Consider the following 25,448-nt stretch of genomic DNA (forward strand, 5'->3'; position numbering starts at 1 on the left):
ACTCCAGATGACACTGAGTTCCAGTCCACTCTGGATCTCACAGTAAAAACTCTACAAGCTCCATCTGATGTCAGTGACGTCCTTCAGCTACGTGACAAAATTCCTGGGGAGAAGTTTGGGTTTCTTCCTCCAGCCAGGCTGCATGTTACTGATGACGATGTGGAAACACAGTTTAACTCACCGAACTCAGCTAAAGTAGATCTCAGTTCCTTCGTATCTCATCAGACTGAATCATATGATTGGTGAATATCTGATCACAGACAGGTCAGTATGGTGAATTAGCATCAAGTTTGTGTCATGGTTTCTTATGACTGAGACTCTGTTTGTGTTGTTTAAAGGCTTCCACTGTGTTTCATGTACAAACCTTATTGTAGATGTGTTCAGTGACAGTTAAGTCCATGTTGGTGATTGTATCTTGACTGGTGTGTACACACATGTGCAGTGTTCTTAGTAAAGTTATACTGGGTTTACTGTGTAATGTTTCAGTTGTTTCTCTGCTTTTTTATTATTATTATTGATATATTGTGCAGATTGTTCCATCTGTTCATTTTATTTATTGTGTGTGTGTGTGTGTGTGTGTGTGTGTGTGTGTGTGTGTGTGAGAGAGAGAGAGACTGCTTTCTTTCTGTGGGTCATGTGTGTGTGTGTGTGTGTGTTTTCCCTTCTCCTCCCCCCTCCCTCTCTCTTGTTTCTTCTTTCTCTCTTATTGTCTCCTTCTACAGGAGGTGTGTTTATAAGTACAGATAGATTTCCCAGAGGATCAGTGGAGTAACTGCTGAAGTCTCTTGGTAATTTCCTAACTCAGTCTGAGAGGATGTGAGATCACTTCTGCAGGTCTTCATCTTGATCAGCAGCTGCTCAGTTCTCCTTCACAAGTCCAGTTTAAACCACGTCTTGGTCTGGTATTTTTTATGAAATGTCAGAGTGAATTGTCTCCATTACTTTTGGTTGTGTAAATAAACTCCTTAGAGCAGGGCTTCCTACCAGAGACGCTCACACAAGCTCCCAGAATTCTGCTTCATTTCTAGTTGTCTGTTAAACATGTTTCTTCTCTTCACACAGCAGTGAAATGAATCAAATACGACTTACACAGTTTACTGATGTTTATATACAACTACAGATGAACAGAATAAAGTGTAAAGAGAAAGAGAGTGAGAGAAAGAGAGCGAGAGAGAGAGAATAAATAAGAAACATACCAGCTGTCTCCTCTTTTCACTGCAGAACACTTTGACCTTGTCTTCATATACAGTGTTGATGTACTGCTGCTGCAGCTGTTCGACTGACGTCTCCACTTCTCTGATCTTCTCCTCTGTTCCTCCTAAAGCCTCCTGTACAAGCAGGTCCACTTGTTGCAGTCGCCTCTCCAACTGTTACACACACACACACACACACACACACACACACGCACACACACGCACACACACACCACAGCATCTTTAGTGACTTAGACATTATCTATTTTTTTCAACATTTTCCTCAACAATTTGTGTGCATGTTTTATTGTAAACAAAAGTAAAAAGCTTTTACAGATTTGACAATCACTCTCTCATTTCTGCTCATGGCTTCTATTTATCTATATGTCTGTCTGTCTGTCTGTCTGTCTGTCGGTCTGTCTGTCGGTCTGTCTGTCTGTCTGTCTGTCTGTCTGTCTGTCTGTCCTACTGATTCCCTCCTTACTCCCCACAGGACAGAGGCCCTGTTACAGTTTTGTATGTGTTTAAAAGTTTCTCTCTTTTTTAGGAAAACATGTTTGTTCCCTTCACACAGCAGTGAAATGAATCAAATACGACTTCAACAGTTCAGATGTTTAAATAAAACTACAGATGAATTTGATGAACAGAATAAAGAGTCGTCTGTAGTTTAAATCTGACGAGTCATCTGTAGTTTGTTGTTTAGAAGCTTGTCAGCACCTTGAAGAAAAAAGGGACTGATTCAGGAAAGAACAAATGATGTGTATATAATTCAGATCTAAACAGGAGGTAAGAGGAGAGAAGATGTGGAGAAACCTTCTGCTTCCCTTCTCCTCTTACACACCACTAATCCCCCTGAGACCTGGGAAGTGTGTGATGGCATTATTCTGAAGAGTCTCTAGGATTTTACTCCGAATCCCTCAGTAAGTAATGTCATTGATGTTTTACAGTCTGTGTGTGTGTGTGCGTGTGTGTGTGTGTGTGTGTGTGTGTGTGTGTGTGTGTATGTAAACATGTCTGGAAACATCAATGTGTGTTTTGTTATACAACATGCAGTAGAAATAACTTGAGGTAAGATAGATCCTGTCTCAGAGGACATGTGGGTAAAGATTACATCATATCCTGTAGGAAAAGAAGGTTTTATGTTTGTTCTTCTTCACTAAAAAGTCTCTCAGGAAGATCTGGATCATTTCTGGAATCTCCAACAGAAACCAAACACAAAACCCAGTTTAAAACACAACAAGAAAATAAACATCATGTTTAAAGGAGGAAGCAGATCACATACACTCACGCACACACACTCACGCGTGCTTGCGTGCGCACGCAAGCACACACACACACACACACACACACACACACACACACACACACACACACACACACACAGTTACTCTTACCTGTTTTCTCATACGGTGTTTATACAGTAGGAATATTACTGCTCCAACACAGCAGCAGGGCAGAATCGTTATCAGTACAATCCCCCATGTAGGAAAACCAGGCTTTTCTATAACACACACACACACACACACACACACACACACACACACACACACACACACACACACACACACACACACACACACACAGTGGTGCTGAATGAAGTGTGTTTCCTTCACCACAGAGCGACTCTTGTCCCTGTGCACAAACTGAAGCTCCATAAACATTCAGAATGGACATTTATTAAACCCTCCACAGAAGAGCTGTGTATTTAATCCACTGTCTTTTATGTGAAGGCTTTAGTATGAACCAGTCCAGAGTTCTGCTGTTATTGTTGTTGTGTTGTAAAGTTCAGGTGTCTGTAGTTCTGATGTCACAGGGAGACACTGTTAATGTGATTGCTGCACAGTTACAGTGGAGTTTAATGTGGAAAGAATCACAATAAAAGCACTCAATGTTCAGGGTCGTAGTAATGAGTCAGTGTAGACAGACTGGAGCTGCTGGACCAAGTGTCAGACTCAAAGTCCCAGAATGCAATGCGGCTAAAGGACAGTTACAGCAGAGACTCGACTAGTTACAGAGCTACCGGGGATGTGGTAGCTCAGTGGTTAAGGTGTTGGGCTACTGATCGGAAGGTCATGGGTTCGAACCCCAGGTCCACCAAGCTGCCACTACTGGGCCCCTGAGCAAGGCCCTTAACCCTCAGTTGCTCAGTTGTAAGTCACTCTGGATAAGGGTGTCTGCTAAATGCCGTAAATGTAAATGTAAATGTAAGCTACAAGATGGAGAGCAGCAGCAGGTAGTCAGAATCCTGGAGTTTTGGGTCATTTAGGAAACAGTGAATCGAAGTAAAAACACATCAGTTTGTACAGGAAAGATACTGATACTAAAAGAACTCAAATAAAATCTAATAAGTCCTGGATGCTTTTGAAGATCACGTGTTAATAAATACTGATGATGTGGTATTTCATTCTGAGACGATTCTGTCCACTGGATTCGTGCCACATTTAATAGAATTCTTATTAGAAATCTAAATAATTTCTGCTGTCAGTTATGGAGTGACGTGTGTCCTATAATTCAGTGTTAAACTCTTTATGTTACAGACCACACTGAGACGTACCTTCCACAGACACGGCGTATATCTGAATGTCGTCATTATACTCGATGTCCCGGATGGTGTAACTTCCTTTATCCCTCGGCGTCATGTGTTTCAGTGTGAGCTCAGGGTAAATGAGAGATGTTCTGTGTCTGTAATCATCTTTACACTGTAGTGAGTCTTTAGTCACACTGCAGATTACTTCATCAGCTGAATCACTGCTTTTATAAATCACCTCCACTGGCTCTGGTACAGACACCTTCAGCTTCAGATCTTCATCAGACTTCATCTGAACTGGTGTGACCACAGCTGAGGAGAAAAATACATGAGGAACTTCAGCTAGATTTAGACACAAACATAAAGGCTTACAGTCAGACTGCAGTGTTGATGTGGGGGAAGTTCCTGGTGTTCAGTGTCGGGTTCCTCAGCTCCTTAAGACTGTTTCAATTCTGAACATCACCTGCATGAACTTCACACCTGTGACGCTGACAGATTTCTGAGTTTTTCAGTAGTTTCTAATCGACTGACTTTAACCACAGACCCTCACCTTTAATGTCTCTGATTAAACATTTAGTACAAAAAAGGTGACATCATTTAGTGGACTTTAAAGGGACAATGATATTTATTTATTAATAATGATATTTATTTAATAATGATATTTATTTATTAATAATGCTATTTATTTCAGTTTGTCCTTCAATGACACTCCACAGTGTGTGTGATTTTATTTACAGACAAAACACACAGTTCACTTCAGGGTTCATAAAGACTTCACTTAATGAACATCAATGACTTTTCAGCACTTTTTCTAGCAGCTATTTTTTTATTTTCAAGACCAACAGGCAACATATTGAACACCTGAAATGTTTCTCATCTGATCTGAGCCACTTCCAAATGTGGTATTTAATCAGATATACATCTGATATCTGGACATCTGACCTACGTCTAAACACACGTCTGATTTCTCTTGGAATTCCAAGCCATCACAAGGCGAGAGTGAAACTTGCTCACAAAGACAGGTAGAGTTTAATGTTGTATAAAGAAGCAGAAATTTTATATATCTTTTCCTATTGGAAAGAAAACACATTCAGCAGCTGCTTTTTAATCTCTACCTGGTGAATTTTATTAAAAAATAAGCTTGAAATAAAAACATTGAAATAAATGTGATCATCTGCTTCTTTTTGTCACTGCAGAACTCCACATCTAATAAGCCATAGATAAATATCAAACAAAAATAACCTTTATTTTGGGGTCTACATTAGAGGTCTTCACGAGTCCACTTAGAGAACCAAGTGGGTTCTTGTCTAAAAGTTTCACGTGTACCTTGGACACGGGTTGGGTATAATAATAGCGGCATTGGGTCTTGGGTAATTTAAAACGAATGTGTTTTTACCGAACGGACCCGAGAAGACCCGAACTACTGTATCTCGCATGTGTGCATCGACTCGAGTCCTTTTCCAACCTCTCCTCTTTTTGCCAAGACCGCTTGCGACATGTGGCTGGCGACGTGTTGCTGGTGGTAAGCTAATTTTCGTTTAAACAGACCTGTCAATCAATTGTGAATCCATGCTGTAGCGGTTACTTTAGTGTAGAGTTATGCAACATTCGGGTCCAGTCGGGTTAAAAAAAATTGCTAACGGGTCGGGTTGGACTCGGGTCTATTTTTTTCGGGTTTGACTCGGGTTGGGTCTTTCTTAAAAAAGAAAAAATAATTATGCACGTTGGGTTCGGGTAAAAAGTGAACCGGGTCACTTCGGGTCGGGTACATTTCTTTAGACCCGAGAAGGCCTCTAGTCTACATCCATCCAGTCATATTCAATACCTCCATGACAACTTAATGCAAGCAAGTATCATGGGCACTGGATGTGAAATATAATATACTGTATATACATATAAAAAATTAAATAAAAATAATAGCACATTTATTCAGAAGCAGAGGGTCTGCCGTGTGCATAGTAAAGTTATCACCATCAGTCATTTTGTATGGTTATTAATGTAAACACAGATATCAGATAACAGTCGTGTCTAAACGTGAATGTAAACAGATGAGACAAAAAAAATAAATAAAAAGATATGATCTGTGCATGAAGACTTTCAGTGTAAACACAGCCTCAGTCCCACCCTTATGTTCCACATAAAACTAGACTAGGTGACTGTGAGGTGACACTTTTCATATCAGTCCAACAGCCACTTCTGAATTACAGCAGTTTGTGTAAGGAATTAACTCATTAACAATTAACTTATTTTTTTAGTTCATTATAAGCACTTTTAAACAAAACAAGCCAATTTTCAATTTGACCAGACTTTAAATCTCTAAATAGTTACTTTAAGCACTTTAAGCACCTTATATGAACCCTGTTACTCTGACATTTTGTAGTTCCATCAAACTCTCAGATGCGACGCTGGACTTAATCCTGACGAATCACTTGAGCCGAACTCAGGACAGAAAAAGCTGAACTGAGACACGTCTCTGTTTTAGATAAACTCCTCCCACACGTGTGACTCTCACATAACTTCTGAATAGAGCTGAAGTCTGTAGTTACGTCTGAGGTCTGAATCCTGATGTGAGTCATTTCAGTATTAAACCCTCACTGTTTGATGAACTTCACTCTCATTATGATCCTAATAATTCACAATGAAGGTTTTATCAGTAGAAGAAGAGATAAAGACACTTACTCTCTATGACGAGGCGCACAAGAGCGTAGTCTGAGTCTCTACATTCACATGCGTACACGTTCCTCTGACTGTAATCAGCTTTAGTGATGGTGAGAGAGAAATCTCCCTTCAGGTATTTATCATAAGAGATACTAAATCCCTCCTTTGCCCAGCATGATGTCAGATTACACTCAGCCAGGACAACATCACGACTATAATATAAGTTCCATATCAATGAACCAGAACATGCAGATGTACATGAGAGTGTCACTGGCTGATGAAGCTTCCCCCGTGTAGAACAGATCTCAAGAGCTGAGACAGGAGCTGAAAGAGAGAATAAAGTGAGAGTGTGTAGTCTATATTGTGTAGTTACAGTGTGTAATGTGCAGTGTACAGTGTGTAGTGGTTTTTGTGTAGTTATAGTGTGTAATGTGTAGTGTGTAGTGTATATTGTGTAGTTATAGTGTGTAATGTGCAGTGTACATTGTGTAGTGTATATTGTGTAGTTATAGTGTGTAATGTGCAGTGTACATTGTGTAGTGTATATTGTGTAGTTATAGTGTGTAATGTGCAGTGTACATTGTGTAGTGTATATTGTGTAGTTATAGTGTGTAATGTGCAGTGTGTAGTGTTGTTTTGTGTTTTTTGTGTAATTAGAGTGCACTGACACCGACCAGTAGTGAATGTGAGTGTATAGTGTATAATGTGTATTGTGTAGTGTTTATTGTATAGTGTTTAATGTATAGTGTGTAGTGTTTATTGTGTAGTAACGACACTTACCAAGAGTGAATGTGAGGATGATGAAGAAGAGGAGACAGTGATGAAGGCTGCAGAGCTGCATGGTTGAGGAGACACAACACCACCATCAGCACTGTACAGGTGGAGAATAAAGCAGGAGACACTTTACTTTCATTTAATATTTATTTGTTAAACATTTATTTAAACATTTATTTTTAAAAAGATTTTTAGGTTTGCAGATGATAATAATAATAATAATAATACACTCAACTAAAATATATATAAAAGAAATTGGTTGTGTAATTGCTGCTGATTGGATAATATGTGCATCCTTCCATCAACCAGTAAGCAGTGACTGCATACAAACATATAGTGTGAAAGATGGAAGATTTCAAGAAGCACGAGAGCGGCACAAAACAGAAACGTGCACAAATTGATAGAACAACACAACCAGAAGCTTAACAAAAATCCCCAAACTCACAGGATATTTCAAGCCTACAGACACAAACACCTTTGTAACAACTCGTGTTAGTCAGCTTTTAGAAGACGCTAGACCAGGGGTCGGCAACCTTAAACACTCAGAGGCATTTGGACCCGTTTCCCACAGAAAAAAAAACACAGGTAGCCACAAAACCCTTTTGACATCTAAAATGAAGATAACACTGCATATATCATTTTTTACCTTTATGGAAAGTATAGAAAAAACTGTAGTGTGTTGTATTTATGAAATCAATGAACTGCTACCGAGTAAACAAAATGTTATTTCTGCAAGCAAACAAAAATATTTTGAACAGTTTGAACTGACCTTAACAGAAAAGACGCTGAGTTGAAGGTTACTTTCAAATAAAATGTTCAATGTTTAATTGAGTCATCTTCAGCTCTCAAGTTTTGAAGACAGGCAAGTGTGACATCTCCAACCCCCTGCAACCCCAATTTTTTTCATTGGTTGTTGCGTTAAATCTTACCCAGATAGTGCTATATTCTGATTGGCTGATAAGTGTCAAGCTCGACTAAGGACTGAGACGCGCTTGATTCCTGCCCGGTTCCATAGAGATAGCGGTGCGGACAGATACATTTTGGGCGCTGCGGCATGTTAAATATATGATAAATAGTCAAAAAGTTTTTCTGCGTGAGAAATACGATGTGTGGCCCAAATGAGTGACTGTCACTCTCAATGCGTGACACTTGATAGTCCTGCATGACATCAAAATTTTAACTTGCAAGCAGCAGCAAACTAAAAATGCGTCCGCTTCTGTTTGTCGGATTTCCCAAGTGGCAGTTATGACGCATATTTTGAGCGACAAACAAATTAAACACTGTTTATTTTAATGTTACAAAAGCATCATAATCTTCCTTTTTTTTAAACTAACTAAAATAAAATAAATTTAAATTAACTATTTATTTTCCCAATCTACAGGGAGCCGCAGCAGAGGGATGAAAGAGCCACTTGTGGCTCCGGAGCCGCTGGTTGCCGACCCCTGCGCTAGACAGACTGATGGCCTGCATGGATCTAAAACGTGCCCTGCATTCAATCAAGTCAGTGCTAACAAAACAACAGAAATTTCAAAGCACTGCACTCAAGGAGAGTGAACATCTATACCTGTTATTGGCCTTCATAATGTCTGTAGTGCAGCAGCTAATGTGCACATGGGAGACTTGAGAATAGGGCTGGGCGATTTGGCCTAAAATCAAAATCTTGATTAATTGAACATTTTAAACCGATTATGATTAATGAACGATTATTTTATTTTTTTATTCTTTTGCCCTCATAGTTCACTGACAAGTTTTGTTTAGTAAATATGCTAACATATTACAAGTAAGATTTTTGAATGAAGGGTGCATTACTTGATTTTAAAATAATTGAAGGAAACACACACTATCTACTATCTATGATTATTTATTGAACATCAATCTTGAACAACTGAAATTAAAGCACACATTGCCTACAACGAACAGTCACTTTGTTCTTATAAAAAAAGTAAAAATAAATAACTTGCACTTTCGGAAACAAAATTAATTATTTTCAATGTTTTTCATATTAAAAGTAGAAAATAAGCAGTATCTCTTCTAAATAAAATAACTCTTGTATATCCTGTAAATAATATTTTAAACAGTGCATTTCTCGTTGTCTGTCGTAATGGCTGAAAGTTTTTCTTCTGCGAGGTCCCATTTGGAAAGCATATCTTTCAGACCTTGCACAATCATATCTGCTGTGTTCGGCTGGAAAATATGCCGTCTTAAGGCATCTTTGGCTCAGCTTCCAATCGTCGTCAATGTAGTGCAAAGTAAGGCTCAAGAATGGGTCCACCGTCCTGTGCAGTTTTAGAAAAATGTGACCGCGATTTGACTTCGCGAATGTGATCGCGAATTGACTTCATTTTGTTCGATGTCATCCTTACCGAAGCCAAAATGTGTCCAAACAACGGAGACTGCGTTTCTCTTTGATACAAGCTGCTCTTGTTGCCCAGTTGTCTGAGTGTTTAAGCTCTCCATGCTCGACATGTCGGCAGAATAATGTAACGTAACGGAGCGGGGTCACGTGACTCCACACGCGGTAGTGTTTTTAATGGGAACGTAATCGAAATAATTGACCTGGAAAAATTTTACTTGAGAATGTCTGCCATCTAACCTGGTGGTGGTGCCGGCAAGAGTAAGGAAATAGACACAGCAAGACCTGACACTGACCTGACCTGTTTTGAGAGAATCGTAAACGAGACTTTATGTTAAGATCCAATTTTAAGATAAAATAGACAGTTTATATTTAGAATATTTGGACCCCAAATTCAGAACTGTGTCAGAATAAAAACTTTGATGTGTCGGCTTCAGTACACGTGTATAAGCACCAGAAACGTGAGTTTTTTCAAAGCTCTTTCTGACGTGAACTTGGAAACTTGCGTGTGCCTAGAGAATGGGGTTTGTATTCTCCTTCATAAAAGGAAAAACGTTTTGCTTTACATGTAACATGTTTGGAGATAAAACCAACATATTCACAAACAGTTTTAATGATTAGAAACATGCAAGAGAGCTCATAGTGGAGCGTGAAGGCTCTGAGACACACCTTAAAGCCATGCAACATTATTTGCTAGAAGGTGCAGAGAAAGGACTCAGAGCTAAAGAAACAATCTGAATCTGAGCACGAGTTCTGGTCTGAAGTGATACAAAGGGTGGTAGCAGTTGTTCAATTTCCAGACATAGCTCAGCTTTTTTTAATCCCAACAACAGGAATTTTATTGGAATTTTAGAATAAATTCCCCAGTTCAGTCCCTTCTTAATAGCACACATTGAGAAACTTGGGAATGCAGGAAAAAGACACCCTTCTTATCTTTCTCATGTGACCTGTGAAGAATTTATTCAGCTGAAGGCAGAAGGTTCTTGGTCACATCCTGAATGACATCAAGGTCACAAAATACTTTTCAATCAGTGTTGTTTCTAACCCTGATGTGGCACATCTGTTGCACATCTCTTTACAAAAGATGGAAAATTTTTTTTATAATTGCAGAGGCCAATGTTATGATAACACCAGCTTCATGTGTGGCTGCTATAAAGGTTTGCAGTCACAAACTGAAGAGAAAAACCCTTTAGTTGAATGGGTCCTGTGTGCTGCCTATACGCTTAATTTGCTTGAGATCACCAACACAATGGAAGACCATCACTGCTGGTTTACAACCAAACAGCAGAATAGAGACCTTGAAAACACTCTCTGACATGCGGTGGTCTGCGCAGGCACAAGCCACCAAAGCGCTCTGTTTATATTATGCAAATATCCAAGAATCAATGAGAACAATAGCTGATGACACTAAACACCAAGTGACCACTCGTGATGAAGCCAGTCGACTAAACAAGATAATGGATAAACTGGAAATTGCTTTTCTGTGTAACTTGTGGAACACAACACTGCAGCCATTTTATAAGATGAACACAATCCCCCAGAGTGTTGATACTGACTTGTGTGTTGCTGTAGATTTGTTAAGATCACTGAGGGACTTTGTGGCAGAGCTCAGAAAACAATGTGACAGTTTTGAGGCAACGGCAAAGCAGATGTCTCCTACAGTGTCTGCGGTGTATAAAGCGGACTTACAACGACAGACAAAGCGCAAAATGACGTCAGGGCGAGATCTGTTTTCTTCAAGCGTTTTTATACAGGTGATTGACAGACTGGTGGCAGAGCTGGACCACCGATTGTGTTCATATTAGGGCTGTAGCTACCGAATATTTTAGTAATCGTGTATTCTACCGAAAATTTCATAGATTAATTGAGTAAACGGATAAAATGTATTTTTGCTTAATTAAAGAGCAATATTAAATATATAAGAGAAAATAAGATGGGTCTCTTAAAATGAACAAATAATTGGTTTCCTTTTTTTAGAAAAATGAACTTTTATTTTTTAAAATGCATATTATGCAATGTATACAACAATATTTTCTATCACAAATAAACATTTAGATACCCATTGTTTCTCTGTCTGTACTTGTACTGTGAACAATGACAAAGTTGACTGAGAAGAATTAAGTACATTTCAGTGCCAAACATTCTGGGTTTTAAATGAACCCTTTTCTGAGATGCAAAAACAAAAACATTAATTACTTTCAAATTACTTTGTTAAAGTATCAAAACTAAGGCACACATTAAAACAAACAAACAAACAAATAAATAATAATAATACTGCCTTTAAGTCATGCAACTTAACTTCAGAACTAAACGATTTTAAATCTACAGCTCAGACATAACATAAAACTTTACTGTCTTCTTGGAATGCTTTGTGGTATTTAAGGGTGCTTTCACACCTATAGTTCGGTTCATTTGGTCCAAAAAGCAAAAAATGATACATTGTAGCTTTTTAGCAGTTTTTGGTTCCTTTTCACACACTGATCGTTCTGTTCCGCACCAGTTGAAACGAACCAAAATGCAGTCATGTGATAACATCCACATCACTCATTGGCCACGTGTCTTTGTATTTCCTAAACTGCTTCTCGATTAGTCAGAATAAACATGCGGGAAATTTCAACGAAACTCTGGAAGTAAACAAAAAGAGGAAAATACAGGAAAATACAGCATGCACCATGGAGAGACGACTGCACGCAATTATGTTTCGTGGTTGTAATCTACTACATCGGCTTGAAAATATCATTTTAATGCACTGCAAACGGCGAAGACGCATCGTAAGACACTTCAGGAGGCGGTGAGCATTACTTTTGCGAAACTGTGACATGCTCATCTTCTGAAAATGTTGCCAACAACCCACTACGGCAGCTGGTTTAGTCCAAAATGCGCAATACTTTTTGCAGTTAGGTCTATTCGATCTTGGATCGTGTTCTCACCAGAAACGAACCGTACCAGAGTTGGTTTGAAAGCGTATCGAGACCACCTCTTCAAGGAGGTCTCGGTAAGCTTCTTTGGTCCGCTTTTGGTGCGCACCAGAGTTTGATTGCTGCAATCTCACCTGCCCAAACGAACCGCACCAAATGTGCAATCGAACTCTGGTACGATTCAACCGAACTAAACAAGGCAGGTGTGAAAGCACCCTAAGTGACAAAAACATGGACAGGAACTTGGAACTAGAGACCATGCATGGTATTACACAGAGTGCTTTAAGTATATATGTTAATCAGAATGTAACAGTCTCTTTCTCAACATGTGTGTGCTTTAAAAGTTTATAAAGGAGCATATGATTGCAATGAAGAAAGGTAAACATATCAACATGCTCAGAACTGAGGCTTGCCCTGAGCTTTGAAGCAATGTTCCCTTTGGACATTTTCTGTAGTTCTCTTTGCTCATTGACATTGTTATCGCGCCCTTCCGTTTTGTAGCCCGTGCTAGCAAGCACCCACAAAATCAAAAGATCCCTAACTTTGACGTAAGCAGGTTGTCTCTCTCCCTCTCTCTCTCTCTCTCTCACACACACACAAAATAATTGCACAAGAACGTGACGTGAGCTGTAAAATGAATTAAAAGAGGCTTCAAGGCAGAGGAATTTGCCTCGATTCACTTTTGTAATCGCGTTTCAGCCCTAGTTCATATTGAAGTTCAATGCAGACAATCTGAGCTCTTCTTGAGTCAGGGACAGATTGTTGTTTAAAAAGCCAAAATGCTGGTTTACAATGTCATATGTTTCAATTTGAAATTGAAAAATACAGTTTTTCTCAGTCGCTTTGGAACGTTTCTGATCTGAGAAGTGACTGAGAAAAACTGTATTTTTCAGTTGCTCATCATAAGAACATTTCTCTTTGCTTTGATCAAATTGTGAATGCTTTGGTACATCACTTAATGGATTGTGTACAAGTGTCTGCTGTTTCCTACATTATCAGTTGTTGATCAAAATGTATTATACTGGTTTCACCTAAATGGTCTGAACCCCCAAAACATTTAGGCATCAGTTCACTGCACAAGTCACTGAGTGCAAAATGGTTAAAACAGTTGTCAAAATTTGTCAAGCTCTTCTTCTTCTTCTTCTTCTTCTTCTTCACAGTTCTATTAAACTTTTCTTGTAAATGTGTCTTGAACTGATGAATTGTGCAGATGAACCTTGACTGCCACTAATGAAGGGGTGTGTACACCTTCAGATCTACTAATAATCAACTAGTTCTCTTAAATAGGTCAAGGCTGAATCTTGTGAACCTTTAAATTGGTGAGTGTATGTAATAAGAGCAAAAACACAGATTTACAATTGTTGAAAATGGATGAACAATGAGGAAACGAACATGGTCGAGAACCAAGAATAAGGTGGCGAAGTGAAGCTTTCTTGAAGCAGTGAAGCTTTCAACCCAACTGTATCGGAAAAAGGTTCATTACTCAAAGCTTTTCAAATCAGAGCTCGATGAGGACCTCTGCTGGTGAAAGCGCTATCACAGAATGTTCCACAACCAAACAACGTATTAATTTTAGAAGCAAAAATTAATGGATTGACAAATTAAGGAAAGATTAATAAATAAATTAATCAAAATATTAAATACATGACCAAAGCATGTTCAAATCAAATTTTATGTGTCACATACACATACATACAGGGTACGATATGCAGTGAAATGCTTTATGCCACTATCCGGTATAAGAATAAAGAATATCAAAAAAAGTATAAAAAAGCAAAAAATAAAATGAGAATAAAATAAAAAAGTGTAAACTATATAAGAAAACTATATAAAAAAAACTATATAAAAATATGAAATATGTGAAGAATATGAAATAATGTATATACATAATTATACATAAATGTGTATGTTTTTTAAAGATTGTCCTTAAAGTGAGCAGGTGCAGTATGGTGTGTAAATAGTGTATAAAGTGGCACTGTCCATACACTAAGTCCAGAGTTAAAGTGTCCTTAGAATGCATATGCATGGTAACTCCAAACAAAAGTGTAATAAAGATAACTTTTTGTATGGTGAATGTGGACATTTTGACTGTTTTTAAAAAACAAAAATCAAACTCACGAATGTTGAAGGTACATAAGTGCAGACACACTTTTACATGATTATAAATCTGCCTTACAGACTACTAATGTTTTATTAACAATCAGCAGTCAGGTGTCCACCTGTTCCGCATGACTATATAGACAGTCTTATTTGTAAGTGTAAACTCGTGAAATTTAATTTAATACTACAATACAACACACGGGGGCGCACCTCCGGGGGTCGCACTCAATTTTAAACCTTTGAATCAGATAAAGAAGCAGTCACGTGGGTGTGTTTGAAACGAAGCTTCGGACTTCATTGGTCACGTGATTTTGCCAGAACGAATCAACCTTAAATACAAAGCTTCAATGTAAACCGGTTAATTTTTTTTTTTACACCTGCCTCGGAGCTTCGGTTTCACTGATAACATCACTAGTAAGGAGGCAAAATAGAGGAAGAGGAAGAAGAGGCCAGAGACATAGACACATTTCAGATGAAATTAGAGCCACTATTGTGAACCATATTGTCAATCATGGCCTCACAATGGCTGAGGCAGGTCGGAGGGTACAGCAGAATTTGTTAGAGAGAACAGGTATGTAATCCACCAGTGTGGACTGTGCTGTTATAGTGTTTCTATACATTCTCTAACACAGTGGTCCCCCATCCCCCAGGCCGCGGACCGGTACCGGTCCGTGGACCAAATGGTACCGGGCCGCACAAATGGAACATTAAATGATTTCCATTTTATTTACTGTGGTGTATTTCTCTCGGGTTTGTGCGACTTTCCATGGACGAGAGGTTAACCGGGAGCTGAGAGACGTCACCTAAAGCCGCACCAATACCGCGCATGCGCAAAATATCATGATATCGGGCCGGGTTTAAGTGACGTCTGGAGCTGAGCGGCTGCAAGCGGCAGTGGCGTTGTAGCTTTGTTGGAGAGAAGGTGTGTATCGCTCTTCTCTCTGTTCACCGGTACTTTCTCATGTTTAACAGTGCTTGGTGTACGTGTACATTGTGTTTGCTCAAATTTAACCCACAAATTAGAAACAAGAAGAAACAAGCTCAGGGTTCTCATTGATTTAGCGTTGTAGTGAGGTTAAAGGGCATGTTTAAATACAATTAAATTAAAATGATTAATTTTAATTTAATTGTATAGCCGCCAAAACCCCACCCCCACCCCCCACCGCCAGCGGGCCGCGGTAAAATTATCAAACATTGACCGGTCCGCGGCGAAAAAAAGGTTGGGAACCACTGCTCTAACATAGCTAAGCATAAATGTATTGCATTAGTGCATTTTTTCCACACAGGACTGCACGATTACCTCATGGGGTGCAGAGGACCCCTTTTCACACCCCAACAAGAGGAGGCTATTTGCACCATGGTCTGAGCAAACAATGCCATTAGGTTAAGGGAAACACAAAAGGCTGTTGTAGAAGATAATAATGTATTTGAAAACATCCAGTCTGTTAGCATCTCAACTATCAATGTGGTGTTGAAGAGACACCACATGAGCATGAAACAGCTGAACTGTGTACCATCTCAAAGGAATGGTGACAGAGTGAAGGAGCAACAGTACCAGTATGTACATGTAAAACATCTATGGGCTACTTTATCTAATTTACATAAACTTCTTATAGTGACATATATATAATACAGCATTGTGTGACCTATGTACATCTGCTATAGCTGTAGAAAAAAACATGCAATATGTGTACATTTGATATAACTGTATCTTGTGAAATGAAATGAACGTGCATAACTAATTGGGTATCTTCTGGGTTGTAGCGTATAATGTAATTGGAGTCAAGTGAACTTTATATATGTGGATGAGGCTGGCTTCAATCTGAGCAAAAGCAGAAGATGTGGTCCAAATGTCATCGGCCACAGAGCTACTGTTGATTTGCCAGGCTAGCGGGGAGGAAATATCACTATGTGTGCTGCTATGTCAGAGCAGGGTGTGCTATCTCATATTCCCCTTATAGGCCCTTACAACACACAGCATCTACTCACCTTCTTAGAGACCCTCTATAGGGCTCTCATCCCTGATGATGAGGGGGGTCCATTTCCAGATGATTTACCAAAGTATGTGATACTTTGGGATAATGTGAGTTTCCATCACTTAAACACCATCAGGCAATGGTTTCTGACCTATAACAGGATGCTGATGCAATTTCTCCCACCCTATTCCCCTTTCCTCAACCCAAGTGAGGAGTTCTATTCAGCATGGAGGTGGAAGGTCTATGATTGCCAGCCACATACTCAGATGACCCTGCTGGCTGCCATGAATGCAGCATGTGAGGACATCACAGCGGAAGCCTTCAGATGCTGGATAAGACATTCCAGAAGATTTTTTTCCACACTGTATTGCAAGAAATGATACCTGTTGTGATGTGGATGAAAATCTGTGGCCCAACAGACTGGGACGTCAGGGGGTAGAGACAGATGGCACTGTATAGTGCGGCATGCAAAGTTCTGCCTAAAAACTGTCTCCTATTTTTACCTTTTGTAATTTTAATTTGTGTCTTTTTATTTTCTATCACAATGACATTATATTGTATTTTTTTGTCAGTCCACTAGTAAAGAAAAATAAAAAAGTGTGAATCCCGTATAGTCTCTTACAATCAATATCCCACATACAGTAATGTGTAAATTTGTGCTGACAACACAGCAAGAACATTTATGAGGATAATAAAACAACGTCCGTTAGCATCTGTATTTCCAAACATGGACATCGCTCTCTGCTTATTTCTCACGCTACCTGTAACAAATGCTAGCGGTGAAAGGTCATTGTCAAAACTGGCCTTGGTGAAAAACTTGCTGTGTTCTGTTATGGGCCAGGAGCGTCTCTGTCATCTAGCTTTAATGTCTCTGGAGAGCAACAATCACCAGAAACTGGATTTTACATCAACATCAACATCAACAAAGACTCTGCAGTAAGAAAAACGAGGCAAAAAACTTTTTAAAGGTAGACAATTAAAATGTATTCGTACATTAGCTCAATTTTAAATTGTTCATGGGGAGGGAGGGAGGGGCCCATAGTAATGCTGTACCCCAGGGGCTTTTGTCTAATTAAATGCCCCCCTGCTGATAACTGTGCTGAAAATTCAGCAGCTGAGATAGAGATAGCTAGACAGAGACAGAGAGAAAGAGATAGATAGACAGATAGAAAAAGAGATAGATAGACAGACAGACAGACAAAGAGATAGACAGACAGATAGAAAGAGAGATAGATAGATAGACAGACAGATAGAAAGAGAGATAGACAGATAGAGAGAAAAAGAGATAGATAGACAGATAGAAAAAGACAGACAGATAGATAGATAGATAGATAGATAGATAGATAGATAGATAGATAGACAGACAGACAGACAGACAGACAGACAGACAGATAATTCTGCACAATAAGATCATGAACAGACTGAAGCAGTGCTGGTGTGAACCTGTGAGGTTCTGATACTGTGGTGAGAACTGAGTTCACTTCATATTACCCTAATACACTAATTCCTTATTACCCTATTACCCCACTAACATACTACAGAGGGTGAAAAGCAGCACCCAGAGCAGCAGTATTCTCACACTCACTATTCTTGGAACAGGAAATGAGAAAAAACTGATGATCTGCTGCTTCCGCTGAGATTCTGCAGAATGAAGCAGATGCACACTGCGCTGTCCCATAATGCAACGGGGCACAGAAGAGCTGTGAGAATAAACCATAGAGGAAGAAGGGCGGTGACTCTGTTTAAGTGCTGTGGAGATAAACATTGTTCCTTCTGCTTCATCTCTAATTGTTTAACTACACCTGAATAAACTCATAACCTGATGAAGGTTTAAACATAAAAAAAAGGTTTGTCGGTTATTACGATGTCAAAAGTTGTTGTATCTTGAAATACCAACCAGCAAACACACAGAAGTCTTTCTTGATGGCCGCTTTATATGAGAATACATCACATCACAGCAGCCAAACTTACACACGTTATGTGTCTAACAGCAGTGAGCGCCGATAGCTCTTCTTCTCAGGCTTTTAACAGTTTAACAAGACATTACGTTACTGCCACCTGCTGGACAGACATAAATAGATCTCACCATACCACAAAAGTCATATGAAAATAACAACATGGCGGCTGCGGTTTGTCCGGATTGTGTTCATAATAAACGCATATATACTGATCAGTGGCAGAGCAGCACGTACTGAATCACTCACAATAAACACGGGATTACGCACAATAGATACTGAATCACTCGCAATCGATACTGAATCACTCGCAATAGATACTGAATCACTCGCAATAGATTCTAAAACAGTCGTCGGCAGTGAGAGACACAGTTAAAGCAGAAGCGAAACAAATGCAGATTCTAGATTTCTTAAACAGCAAAAAATAAAAATCTAAGCGCTAATATTGATCATTATAAGCAGTTAAACACAAAGAGCAGAAGTAAAGATAAAGTAGATAGTGTGTGTGTGTGTGTGTGTGTGTGTGTGTGTGTGTGTGTGTGTGTGTGTGTGTGTGTGTGTGTGTGTGTGTGTGTGTGTGTGTTTCAGGCCCCGACTTCACCAGACCGTTATAAACCCCACCCTGTTCCAGATCCGCTATAACACACCGACACCGAGCTGATCGTTCACCATTAAAATAATCACACTTCACTTACATTACAGCTCTGTATCAACACATTCCAGTGTGTAAACCTCAATCTGCAGTGTATAATACTGGAATATCTGTAATCTACTCACCAGGAGAAGCGCTTTACTTTTCTCTCGCTTTTGTCTCGATTAAACTACAGAAAAACACACCCTGTTCTCTACTTTCGCTTTCGTATATCCGGTGACGTCATCACTAAGCGTGTGTGTGTGTGTGTGTGTGTGTGTGTGTGTGTGTGTGTGTGTGTGTGTGTGTGTGTGTGTGTGTGTGTGTGTGTGTGTGTGTGTGTGTGTGTGTGTGTGTGTGTGTGTGAGAGAGAGAGAGAGAGAGAGAGAGAGAGAGAGAGAGAGAGAGAGAGAGAGAGAGAGAGAGAGAGATTTTTTTTAGACTTTTAAAGGAAACTTTATTTACAGATTAAAAAAAGGTCACACTGATCTGGACATCGCGTTTTGTTATACTAACAAACGGGGACGCAATAGGTTTGATCCGGATGAATGACATGAACCAGTGCTTCAGCCAACCGGTTTGCTAGGACTTTATAATCAGTTTATAATCACTACACAAGCAGTTTATAATCATTACACAAGAGTGAGACAGGGCGCCAATTTTTTATGTCTGTTAAATCAACTTTCTTAGGAAGAAGGGTGATCACAGCCCTCAAATAACTAACTGGCAGTGACCCTAGACAGGCTTTCATTGAGCACTAAGCGCACATCCTCGCCCACCACATCCCACACTGACCTATAAAAGTCGACAGGGAGTCCATCAATGCCAGGACCGGCGACTGATAAGCAGAAAATGAGCCACAGCGAGCGAAGAAATTGTAAATAAGCTGGACTGAAAATATACTTGAATAGTTCAACTTCAAGTTTGATTAGAGTCAGAATAACTTGTTACTTTTTCATATTTCTGCAGGTTTTATATTTCAAACAATGTTACTGTAGTGTATCAGGTTTGTTTTTTATATTACAGATGTATCTCGGTCTACCTCAGTTTTATTTATGTTTACAAAACTCTGCACATATTTTACACACTTTATTCACCAGAAGGTGAACAGCGTGAACTTCCTAGCACTAAACTAGCACTAAATTCTCAGGTTTCTCTATGTTTATATTTAACACTTTGCACTATTTTATTACACTTTATTAAGCATTTCTTACATTTTATTTCATTTTGCACCTTAAATGTTAAGAGATAATAGTTAAGTGTTCATTGTGACTTTTATGTTTACATTTTATTTATTTGAGTTTTCCTGGTTGTTAACATTTCTGTCTTAATAACTGAGGGGATTATGATCAGAGGAAGGTTAAGTTTAAAATAAAAAAAAATGTTTAAATGTAATATATTTTTCTCCTGGTCCTTATTTTAAATGGGTCATAAAAAATATCAATAATTATCGATATCGACCGATATGAAACACTGATATCGTAATACAGTTTTCAGCCATATCGCCCAGCCCTAGTGAAAAGCAGCACCCCAGAGCAGCAGTATTCTCACATTCTCACAGATGCACACTGTGCTGTCCCATAATGCAATGGGGCACAGAAGAGCTGTGAGACTAAACCATAGAGGAAGAAGGATAGTTTCAATTACCTGTCAAGATCATCTCTGAATAGAGAAAAGATAGGTTTAGAGCCAGCAAATTTTTGTTTATGTATGTTAAATTTAGCCAGTAGGAAACACAAATTAATTATGTAATATTTCCCTATATTCTCTTTAGAATAGTTGAACAGATTCAGTGGCTACTGCAAGTGATTCAGTGGCTACTGTGAGTGATTCACTGACTACTGAGAGTGATTCGGTATCTACTGCGAGTGATTCAGTGTCTATTGTGAGTGATTCCGTACGTGCTGCTCGGCCACTGATCAGTATATATGTGTTTATTATCTACACATTCCGGACAAACCGCAGCCCCATGTTGTTATTTTCTGACTTCTTCTTCTTCTTCTTCTTCCTTCTACCGCTTATCCCGGGCGGGGTCGCGGGGGCAGCAGTCTAAGCAGGGATACAAATTAGGAGTGCTGAGTCAAATTGACCTTGTCTGTTTTGACTGCTTATAAAAAAATGAAGTATATGATAGCCTTTTTTTTTTTTTACCTTTTCTTTACCTTCGGTATAATAAACCTTATTTATTTACAAAAATGGCTCATTTTTTAGTAAAAAAAACAAACAAACAGAAATTTTGAATTATTTTCACTATAGAGGCACAAAAGTTGATGCACAATTAGAGGCTGACATATTTCAAGGGCAGGAGATTGTTTTGAAACCATTTTTAAAGTCAGCAAATAATAAAACCTGTTTTTTTTCCAGGTCAAATTGACTTGAATGCTTATAAATAAAAAATTCTACAATTATTACCATTCTGTTTGTAATAACTATTTTGCCCACCTGATTTCATCTGATCAAACAACAACAGACTACACACACACACACACACACACACACACACACACACACACACACACACACACACACACACACACACACACACACACACACACACACTCTCAAAAACATGCCATAATTTCATGTGAATAAAACTTCGTTTACCTCCTTATGTTTTTTTTATTATACTTCATTTATGAATGATAAATGTTATGAAATTTTGCCATGCATTGAGTAAAATAAGCAAAAATTATTAAATATTATTTTGGATAACCACTGACTGATAAATGTCAAACATTACTCAGCATATCTCCAGGCCAAAGCTGACTGATGCAACTAAATTCATACAGTAAATAAGAGAGGAAACAAATATGATTTGAATATGAAAACACAACGTGTGTGTTTGTGTGTGTAAAGATTGTTGGTAGAAGAGAAAGAGAGGAGAAGATATTGTCCCCAGCTGGACAAATGCATATACTGTAACTGTGAAATGCATATACTGTAAGTGTGAAATATTTAAAAATGATTATTTTTTTGGAGGCCCAATGAGTTGCAATGCCCAATGCTTGTGTGTGTCTGTGTGTGAGTGTGTGTGTGTAAAGCTTGTTGGTAGATCAGATTTTGCCCCCAGCTGGACAAATGCATCTAACAAGTGTGAAATATTTACAAATGAGTAGCTTTTGTTTTTTCTGGAGGCCTAATGAATTGCTATGCCCAGTGCTTGTGTGTGTGTGTGTGTGTGTGTGTGTGTGTGTGTGTGTGTGTGTGTGTGTGTGTGTGTGTGTGTGTGTGTGTGTGTGTGTGTGAGTGTGTTGTTGTGAAATATCTTAGTAGAAATAATTAAAGTATTATTCCTTACAATACTATTACCAAAGTAAAGTTTTAAGCCTTGCAAAATATTACAATTGGTGTCAAAAGACATATGTAGGGATGTTGTAGGCCAAAGATGTTTATTGGAATCATAAACTTAGTAAAAGTAACCAGATTCTGTGCTGTCAGGCCTGGTCAGTCTGAGCTCTCTGATCAACAGTGTGTGAGGAAGTTAAAATCAAAAGTTCAGCTGAAACAGGCCTCATGAAGGGAGTATGGCGAGACAACTGAATCAGGCGACCAGCTGGACTGACCTGCTGAATCTGAGTTTGAGGGTCTAAGGGAAAAGGAGAACCTGACCTTTATTGGAAACAGAGAAACCAAGGCTTAAAATATGCATGTGAGCGCAAGCCCAGTCTGGAAAGTGACAGACTGAGATCATAACAATGTTCAGCTCATAGGTTTAGTAAGCTTAAGGAGTCAACATAGACAGTAACATTATATACAAAGCAACATTATAACAGCAAGGGCTTAGCAAAAACAGTAATACAACATAACCAATATAATCAAGAACTTTTATCATAATTCAAACTTATAAAGCTAACATATAATCAATCAATTATATAATCAGTAGAAATCATATATAATAGTAAGAAATGAAATGAGGAAACTTGCTCATTGTAGCTGTAAAAAAAAGGATTAATCCTCCACTTTCACCAGGAAGTAAGGCTCTTTTGAGCACATTTGTAATAACAAATACAAAATTGTTATGTAGAATGAAGAAGATCTTGGTTCCCAGACCTTAGCTCATAAACTGTTATGTAGAATGAAGAAGACCTTGGTTCCCAGACGTTAGCTCATAAAGTGTTATGTAGAATAAAGAAGACCTTGGTTCCCAGACCCAGGTCCTGGGATCTAAGGGGAGGAAAATCCATAAATGGGCATATGGGTAAAAGGTGCTGGGAAATTAGGGGAAATTAGAGAACAGGATGTTAGTGTATTTAGAAAACATATGAGGTGATGCCGGTAAATAAGGTGATATGAGGAAGGTCACCAGGTGGAACTTCTCCGTGGGACTCTAAGAAATACTGGGAACCATAGAGGAGGCGCCTAGGAATGCCAGGGTATATATTGAGGAGATTTTCTGAGGTTGGGTGCGTGTGTGTGCGTGCACGTGTATGTGCGTGTGCGGGTGTGTGCGTGAGAGTGTGTGTCAAATTCTTCTGGCCAGATGAAGGCGGCAGCCCTGCGTGCGCATGTGTGTGCGTGTGTGTGTGTGTGTGTAAAAACTTTACTTTGCAAGAACGTCTTGAGAGTTTTGTTTTTGATTGCATGAAGATGCTCTTTTTGGGTTTTTCATTTGTTACTTTCAACTTGGCAAATTCTCTTAGAGAATTGTTGGCTGATTGACCACAATAAAGAAGTTTGCTCATTCTCATACAAGTCTGAGGAGTTTTCTCAAGCCTCTTTTCCACCGGAAAGAACCGGGTGCTGGTTCAGAGCTAGCGCTAGTGCTGGTTCAAAGTTGGTTCCACTGGCGAACCTTCTAAGAACCGGTTTGCCTTTCCGCCGGCTAGAGAGCCATCACAGTGCCGAGTGTGACGTCACTGTATACGTGTCACGTGTCAAAGCAACGTTAGCGCAGCAGCGGCAAACACAAACACAACAACAATGGCGGATGTTGCTTTACTGTTAATGCTCATGGCTTTGCGAACATACATTGGCGTCCAAACTCGGCGAATAAAACGTGCAGCTCCGGGTAATCTGTATAAACGGAGATTGTAATCGCTAAAGTACATAACGTAGCCCACAGCTCCCGCCCCAAGCGGTTCTTAAGTCTAGACCAGCAACGTTTTGGTGCTACTTAAGAACCACTTTTCCTGGTTCGGAGCCGGTGCTTTGGCGGTCGAAACAGAAAGAACTGGTTCTAAATTAGGCTCTGGCTCCGAACCAGCACTCGAACTGCCTCTGTGGAAAAGGGGCATCAGTGTTTTGTTTGTAGTAATTATAAAGTTATCAGTTAAGTCTAAAACAGTCTTCATTGACCAAAAGTCTAAGTGTGGAGATCACCCTGCGATGTGTCCACTTTGAGGTGGCTCTAAGTTCTGACAGTGTGTAGCAGCATCATTTCGGTAGATCATATTTTGCCCTCTGCTAGGCAAAGGTATATCAAAAGTGTGAAATATTTACAAATGTTTGGCTTTTTATTCTTTTCTGGAGGCCTAATGAAATGCAATGCCCAATTTGTGTGTTTGTGTGTGTGCATGCGTGTGTGTGTGTGGGGGGTGTGTGTGTGTGTGTGTGTGTTTTGAGTGCGTGTGTTAGTCGACATTTTACGAGTTCAGAGGGGGACATCAATGATTCGCTGATCGGTGGCAACGTGTCCGCAGAGGTCCAGGATGATGGCTGTGATTTGATGACAGTCAGCGGCATCGACATCGTCCTCAACCACAAGCTCCAGGAAACCAGTTACGACAAGAAGTTTTACATGGTCTACATCAAGGACTACATGAAGGCGGTGAAGGCCAAACTGCAGGAAACGTGTCCTGAACGAGTAGAGCCCTTCGTGGCTATTGCTCCAGCTGAGGTCAAGAAAACCATTGGCAACATCAAGAATTTCCAGTTTTTCACAGGTGACTCAATGAACCTGGATGGCTCCATCGGTCTGCTCGACTTCTGTGAGGATGGACTGACACCGTACATGCTTTTCTTCAAAGACAGTCTTGAGTTGGGGAAATGCTAAACTACCCCGTTCATGTCCCTGGCTGCTTCTCATCAGTGGCTGGCCGTGAAAGCTTTTGGATCAGATCACTCATTCCACATGACTCCATCAGGATTAGGACCAATGGCCACTGCTTAAATTCCTATAATCACTGTCCATGCAGAAACCCTCCACACCCCAGCCCCTCCACACCCCAGCTCAGGTGGGGGTGAACAGTACAATAGTGAGCTGGATCACATCAGAGCTTTGCACTGTCAGGGCAAGAAGATATAAATGATGCAGCTCACTTTAGGGTAGTGTTAATTTCGTCAGACGAGACGAGATGAAATATGTTCGTTAACAACCTTTTTTTTTTCATGACTAAGGCGAGACGATGACAAGACTGCACCACT

General features: G+C 39.5%; 2 protein-coding genes across 17 annotated transcripts in view; one reads left to right on the forward strand and one right to left on the reverse strand.

Moving 5' to 3' along the window:
* Positions 1-25,448, reverse strand: part of LOC113637378 (interaptin-like) — a 482,239-nt gene that overhangs the window by 217,070 nt on the left and 239,721 nt on the right. For 15 of the 16 annotated variants that reach the window (XM_047818481.1, XM_047818486.1, XM_047818482.1 and 12 more), the window contains one exon: positions 1,197-1,367. The exons of the other annotated variant lie outside the window; for it this stretch is intronic. In XM_047818481.1, the coding sequence (XP_047674437.1) occupies positions 1,197-1,367 (171 nt within the window). The remainder of the gene's footprint in view (positions 1-1,196; positions 1,368-25,448) is intronic. 16 annotated transcript variants of the gene reach the window in all.
* LOC113637977 (translationally-controlled tumor protein homolog) lies at positions 15,035-25,077 on the forward strand. The gene is made up of 4 exons (XM_047818642.1): positions 15,035-15,066; positions 15,174-15,184; positions 16,485-16,584; positions 24,660-25,077. Exons 1-4 carry the CDS (start codon positions 15,035-15,037, stop codon positions 25,075-25,077), a joined length of 561 nt encoding a protein of 186 aa, XP_047674598.1.

This window comes from Tachysurus fulvidraco, chromosome 9, assembly GCF_022655615.1.
Source record: "Tachysurus fulvidraco isolate hzauxx_2018 chromosome 9, HZAU_PFXX_2.0, whole genome shotgun sequence".
In the NCBI taxonomy this organism is placed as follows: domain Eukaryota; kingdom Metazoa; phylum Chordata; class Actinopteri; order Siluriformes; family Bagridae; genus Tachysurus; species Tachysurus fulvidraco.

Bases quoted from the DNA above. Each gene is read 5' to 3' on its own strand.
- LOC113637977 (XM_047818642.1), top strand. From the start codon at position 15,035: ATGGCCTCACAATGGCTGAGGCAGGTCGGAGG. The intron at 16,585-24,659 runs GTATGTGATACT...TGCGTGTGTTAG, and splicing joins TTTCCAGATGATTTACCAAA to TCGACATTTTACGAGTTCAG.